The sequence below is a fragment of the Nicotiana attenuata genome, chromosome 10, assembly GCF_001879085.1.
Source record: "Nicotiana attenuata strain UT chromosome 10, NIATTr2, whole genome shotgun sequence".
Classification (NCBI taxonomy): Eukaryota; Viridiplantae; Streptophyta; class Magnoliopsida; order Solanales; family Solanaceae; genus Nicotiana; species Nicotiana attenuata.
In genome coordinates this window covers 4,971,854-4,979,394 of record NC_031998.1, presented here as the reverse complement: position 1 = coordinate 4,979,394, position 7,541 = coordinate 4,971,854, and the positions used below count along the sequence as shown (strand labels likewise).

The 7,541-nt window shown below is 37.0% G+C and overlaps 1 protein-coding gene across 1 annotated transcript; it reads left to right on the top strand.

The window, feature by feature from the left end:
- LOC109233550 (uncharacterized mitochondrial protein AtMg00820-like) lies at positions 5,692–6,113 on the top strand. Its single transcript, XM_019399436.1, has 2 exons — positions 5,692–5,834; positions 5,897–6,113. Exons 1-2 carry the CDS (start codon positions 5,692–5,694, stop codon positions 6,111–6,113), a joined length of 360 nt encoding a protein of 119 aa, XP_019254981.1.

Genomic DNA, 7,541 nt, shown 5'->3' with positions numbered 1-7,541 from the left:
GCCAATTACAATCAATATCCATCCTATAATGGCAGCGTTACATTGCTGCCATTCAACCATAATTAATCAACAACAGTTAACTAACTAACAACAACGACAACAATTAACTAACAAAAACTGTTAACTAACACTAACAACCATTATCTAACAACAACAACAACTAATAACAACCACAACAACAACTATACAAATGTTCAATAACAAAATAATATCAACAATACAATCATCATTCAAAACTAGTCTCAACTAAAAAACAGTCAAGTTCAATACTTTGTTTAGTACACACCATTCAACGAGTGTTTTATATAGCATCATCTCCATCTTCACTCCTAGAACCTTCATCGTCGGCATGGTTCGAAGGATCACGACGAGAAGGATTAGCACATGGGGAAGGCTCACGAGACCGGGGAATAGGGAAAGCACCACTAGCAAGAAGATTTGCCAGCTGATCTTGAAGGAGATTAAATTGTTCGTCCCTCCTTTCTAGCTAAACTTGAAGGGTACCAAATTGTTCATCTCTCTTGTTCTCTAGCCTTTGTCTCTTCAACCTCTGCTGTCAGCTTAGCGATCTTCTCTTCCATAGACGAGATAGTCGACCTATCAATTGCCTCGCCTTGGGCGGAAGTCCCTATACCTTGCAATCCAGCCCTGTAGCGCCGAAATGATTTCTCTGGAAGGCTGTATGCTTTCTCCTTTTTAGGACCACCGACAACATCCAACTATATCAGCTGAATTACATCCTCCCTTTCACTTCGTTCGAGCTGAATTACATCCTCCCTCTCACTTCGGTCGAGCTGAATTACATCCTCCCTCTCACTTTGTTCGAGCTGAGTTACATACTCCCTCTGCGCTTCTTCGTCTGAAAGGGGTGGTCGCTCGCCTTACTCATTCGGTGGCAAGCTCTGAGTGTACTCCTCCACATTAATCTTGTAGCGACCCTTTATTTAGAAGATTGAAAATTATTAGCTATATAATATTATAAACATTTATAGTAGTTCAAAAAACTTTTTTGTTCTTAACTGTTCTTTTGCAGTATATTTATTTAGATGTTAAGCTTAATTTGTTCCTCCGTGATGTCAGTTTAATCAAAGGAATAAGAGAGGTCATGACTGGCTTTTCAAAACCAGAAACTAAGCCACCAATCCACAAGTTAACAGAATGATAGACGCTAATAATCATCATCTAAGACAATTCGCTTCATAAAATGCATCCCAATTTTTAATTATTAAACTTTTTCGAAATGATCTAACTTTGCATATTAAGAAATATTCGATGGTATAATTTTGTGAATAGTAAAACTTCATGTCATTGTCGTGAAGTTCAGAAGTAGCGGAAGTTTAATTATACTACCCCAAATTTCTATAGATTTCCTGAAGTTCAGTCTTAATACGTCAAGTCACTATTCTAAGTTCATTTGTAGCTCCTTTCTACTTATAGGGTGTGTTTGGTACGAAGAAAAATATTTTTCATGGAAAATATTTTCTGGAAAATGACTAGTTTTATCAATTATTTTCTCATGTTTGATTGGTGAGTGAAAAACTTTTTCCGAAAAATATTTTCTAGTGTTCGTTTATGTTAGGTTTTAGTTTTAATGATGAAAAATAATATATTTGCTTTTGGTGTAGGGACTCAAGGGATCGAAGTGCATAAAGAGAAATAATCAAAGCTGAAGGGAGAAATCAATCAAAGATTGATTGAAGCATCTAAAAGGAAAAGAAGCACTGAGAATCCGGCGAGAAAATCAATCAGAGATTGCCTGAAGAGTTAAAAAGGAAACGAACCATTGAAGATGGAAAGACCCAGATTTAAGGAGCCAATCCAGCGCTATCAAGGCTTGAAGATGGAAAGCTGTCAAAGTCCATACATCAAGGAAGAGTAACGGGAATTAACCTTATTCTTGGAAAGAATCAATCTCTTTACAAAGATCAAATCTCTTGGGTTGACAAATCTCTTCAGTAACGATCACATACCAAGTATTTATACACAACCTTAGAACTTAGAAATTCATACTTGATCGAACCAATTACCCACTCTTTGTTCTACTACAAACAAACATTGTAGCTCTTCTAGATCTGCTATGTAACAAGTTAGAGAAGTAAGAGAGAAAAATACTGGTGAGGCATTGTATCAAGAAAAGACGAGTGACATAGAAACTGAGCAGTTGGTGTAAACTACACCATTTACTTTGTACTCAAGAAACTCAATCATTGAAAGAGAACTCCCTTGCAACCCAAGGGGACTGGACTAAGATTCACATTGAATCCGAACCAGTATAAAAACTCCGATGTCTTTAATTCCTGCACTTTACTTCTACATTTTAATTCTGCATTTCTTAATACCTCGCCATTACATCTAGTCGACTAATTGGAAAACTAGTCCACTTATAATAATTAATTTTAAAAATAAGCAATTCACCCCCCTCCCCCCTCCCCTCTTGTACTTTCAATTGGTATCAGAGCAAGGCTCACATTTTTTCTTTTGCCTAACAGCTTGTGAGAAAGATCATGGCAAATCAAATTATTATCGGAGCACTCTTCCAAGAAGGAACATCGCAAGTGAGGCCATCGTATTTCAATGGACAACATTTCTCTCACTAGAAAGTGCGTATGGAAATATACGCAAAGGCCTATGATGTCAAAGTCTGGAGAGTTATCAAAAAGGGGAACTACCCTCTGTTGGCCGCTGTTCAACCACCAGCTGATCCTGAAGACATAGATGAATATACAGATGAGCAAATGGCAGTTGTGCAAGTTAACAATAAGGCAAGGAATCTGCTTTATAATGCTATAAGTAGTGAGGAATATGAAAAAATCTCCAGTTGAGATACAGCCAAAGAGATGTGGGATAACTTGAAGTTACGTATAAAGGAACCAGTAAAGTGAAAGAAACCCATATCAACATGTTGGTTCATGACTACGAACTCTTCCAGATGAAAGAAGGAGAATCTATTGAAGAGATGTTTGCCAGATTTAGCAAAATCATTAGCGATCTAAAAGCTTTTGGCAAACCATACTCAAATGGTGATCAAGTTAGGAAAATCCTTAGAAGTCTACCCACTACTTGGCAGACAAAAGTGGTTACACTTGAATCACATGATTTGAACAAACTATCATACGACAAACTTCGAGGAGAACTCATAGCTTTCGAGAAAACTCATCTCAAGGAAACAAACCAGGAAGAAAAGAAGAAAACAATTGCATTCAAGGCCACAATTGAAAAAACAGAAAATGATATTGATGATGACCCTGAAGCTCTTCAAGAAGACATTACCATGGTATCAAGGAATTTGTATGGTTTAATGAGGAGATACAGGAATGCAAGAAGAGGAAGGATACCACCCAGACGAACCAGGCAATATAACAAACAAGATAAAAATGATGGCAAATGCTATGAGTGTGGAAGATTTGGGCATGTTCAAGCTGAATGTCCCGATCTTAAAAGAAAAGTTTCCAGAGGCTTCAACAAGAACAAATCATTTGGAAGCTGGAATGATGAAGACAGTTCAGAAAACGAAGAGATAGCAAATCTTTGCTTCATAACAATTCTGTAAAACGACATGAACAAACTCGCAATGTGCTGGACAGATGAGGACACTTCAGACAATGAATGCAAAGATGACAATGAGAACTATTTCATGGAAAGAGGTGAAACAAGCGAGGTAAGATCTTCTAACTGTGAAATATGTAATGAATTGCAGGATATTCTTGACCTTACTTTGAAAGAGTCTCAAAAAATGATGAATGAACTAAAGAGACTCAATAAAGAAGTAAAAGACTGGAAACTCAAGCTTGAGGTATGTGAAATTGAAAAAGAAGTACTTCAAGAAGAGTTTGAGGAATTGCAAATGCAACTCAATGGCATACGCAAATCCACCAATCATAGTTCTGTCAGGTCGAACCAAGCGACTTACTAGTCAACTGGAGAAGGACCAACCAGAACAGAGTCCACTGGTACTACCACTAATGAAAGATCCAAAAATGGATCAGGAGTTATGTGTCACTACTATAACAAAAATGGACATAAATATTCCTTTTGTCGATTTCATAAATCAAATGTCTTAGGATGCACTTGGAAACACAAAAATAATCCTGAGTCGAGTAATACTAACCAACCAGGACCCAAGCAAGCTTGGGTACCTAAAAGAAAATAATAATTATATTTTGTAGGAACACCACACGAGGAGTCACAAAGGAAAATGGTACTTAGATAGTGCGTGTTCCAGTCACATGATAGGTGACAAAAACCTTTTTAAGGAAGTTATAAAAGTAGACGAAGGAAGTGTCAAGTTCGGTGATGATTCAAAAGGAAAAATAGTTGGTACCAGAACAGTTCCTTTCAATAATAATTGTGATATCACTGAGGTTTATCTTGTTGACGGACTTAGCTACAATCTTCTGAGTATAAGTCAGCTATACGACTCAGGGTATGAAGTAAAGTTCAAGAAAACTGGTTGTGCTATTGAAGATGAGACAAGTAAAATAATCCTCCCAGGTAAAAGGTATGGAAATGTTTATATTCTTGATAGTTTTGAAAATATAGATGGTCATATCTGTTTAACATCCATATCTAATGATCCATGGTTATGGCATAAGAAACTTGATCATGCAAGCATGCATTTGATAGAAAAACTTTCCAAGCATAATTTAGTTATTGGTTTGCCTAAACTCAATTTCTCTAGAAATCATATATGATGCATGTCAGATTGGAAAACAAACTAGAAACTCTTTCAAAACAAAGATATTGTATCTACTTCAAAGCCTTTGCAATTGCTTCGTATGGACTTATTTGGACCTACTAGACTGCTAGCATAGAAGGGAAACGATATGCTTTTGTTATTGTTGATGATTACTCACGTTTTACTTTGGGTGATTTTCTTATCTCATAAAGATGAAGCTTTGAATTTTTTTGGGATATTCTGTAAGAAGGTTGAAAGAGAGAAGGGTATCTGATTACAATGATTCAAAGTGATCATGGAGGAGAATTTGAAAGCAGAGCATTTTAAGATCTCTCTAATGATCAAGGATACACCCACAATTTCTCTGCTCCAAGATCACCCCAACAGAATGGAGTCGTTGAGCGGAAAAATGGGACTTTGAAAGATATGGCATGAACTATGATACTAAAATATTCGTTGCCAAATCACTTCTAGGCAGAAGGAGTAAGTACAGCATGTCACATTCTTAACCGATGTCTCATAAGGCCCATTTTGAAGAAGACTCCTTATGAATTATAGAAAGGTAAACGACCCAATATTAGTTACTTTCATCCGTTTGGAAGAAAGTGTTTCATTCACAATAATGGTAAAGACAATCTTGGAAAATTCGATCCAAGAAGTGACGAAGTTATTTTTCTGGGTTATTCATTAAATAGTAGATCCTTTAGAGTCTATAATAAACTCACATTATGTGTGGAAGAATCAGTACATGTTATATTTGATGAGAATAACACTTCGACCGAGAAAGGAATTATTGCTGGTGATGAAGATCAGATTCAAGAAATTCAGGAGACAAGCAAATCTCAAGAGTCAACTAATAAACCTGATGGTGTAACAGAGTCAACTAATGAGATTAGCAACAGTCAATCAGAATCTCCAGAGGAGTCAACTCCTCATACAAGTACAACTCATCCAAATGAATGGAGAAGTGAACTAGATATCCTCAAAAGTTTATCATAGGAGATCCAAGCGAAGGAATGAAAACCAGAGGAGCTCTCAAGAAGAAAGCAAATATAGCACTGATCTCCCAGATTGAACCAAAGAAAATAGAGGAAGCTCTAAAAGATTCAAGCTGGTTACAAGCAATGCAGGAAGAGCTAGATCAATTTGACAAAATCAAGTATGGGAACTGCTGCCTAAGCCTGAAAACGCTCCTGTAATTGGAACAAAATGGATGTTCAGAAATAAGCTAAATGAGGATGGGAAAGTTGTTAGAAACAAGGCCAGGTTAGTAGCTCAAGAACACTCACAACGGGAAGGAGTCGACTATGACGAAACGTTTGCTCCAGTAGCTCGATTGGAATCAATACAAATTTTTCTTGCATACGCATCCTTTAAAAGATTTAGGCTATTTCAGATGGATGTCAAAAGTGTCTTTCTAAATGGTTTCATTGTTTGAGGAAGTTTATGTAAAACAACCTCCTTGTTTTGAAGACTCAAAGTTTCCCTACAAATCGACCAAAGCACTGTATGGACTGAAACAAGCTCCAAGAGCATGGTACGAAAGACTTAGCATATTTCTTCTTGATCACGGATTTACAAGAGGTAAAGTAGACACTACTCTTTTTATTAAAAGATCATCAGAAGGTAATCTCATTATTCAAATTTACGTTGATGATATTATTTTTGGTAGTGCTAATCCTCTTTTGTGCAAGAAATTTTCAAATCTTATGCAAAGAGATTTTGAAATGAGTATGATGGGAGAGCTAATGTTCTTTCTGGGACTTCAAATTCAACAATCTGAAGAAGGAACATTCATATGTCAAACGAAATACACAAAGGAGTTGATCCAGAAGTTCGGCATGAGTGTCGCGCCCCTTTTTTCTCGCAAAATCGGGTTTATGACATTTGGGAGGATAACTCATTCCTTTTGGGAATTGGGTTTGATTTAAAGAGTCGCCACCTAATGATTAGGGTGCATTAGGACACCAAGGAGATTTGATTTGAGTAACCAGAGATTGGGTAAGGGCTTGAAATTATTCTAAGGGGAAGGTGTTAGGCACCCCTCAGAATCCACTAGTGTGGTTCCCGGTCAGACTATTATTGTGAATTTGGGTACAATTAGCATATAAACAAATAGGGCTCAAATAAGAGGGGATTTCATCATATAAAGGTTTGAAAGTAAACAAGGTTTGAAAGAGTAATTAAAAAACTGATTTTAAAAATAAAGAGTTAAAAATGCTGAAAAGAAAGAAATAAAGGGAGAGGGGTCCTAGGTTTATTAATAATATGGATCACCCCACAGAATGCCCGGTAATCACTCCACAATGAGGGGCTACACGTGACATTATCGCGTGGTCATCATATCCATATCTACCCTTCCCACCCCGTTAAGGTATTAAACCTCGGAATGGTCTCGTTTACCTGTTGCATGCTACTACCCGTCCCAATTCTATCAGTCCTGGAGGCACGAGGACTACTAATCCTAAAGAGAAGGGATGTTAGGCTTATTTGTGGTTTCAAAGGCAAAAATTCTAAGGCGACATACAAAACATGTATAGCAAGTTGGGGGAAAGCACATAACAAGCAGAGGCTCAGATATACCTCCTTGAACAAAGAAACACGTAATTAGCATGACTTACACATACTAGTTAAGGTCTGATTAAGTACTGAACATGCAAGAGCTTAGAGGTTGAGGCAGACTGATTTATTACACAATTCAGATAAGAAGCCCGAATCAGGCTTGCCAGCTGGTTGTATTTATTAACAGAACTGATTTAATTTATAACTTTACCCTAAGGCTTGCCTATGTGTTGGACAAGGATCCTATAGGCATGGTATCTATTGAATTCAGAAAGCAACGAAATAACAGGGTTTAAAATAAACT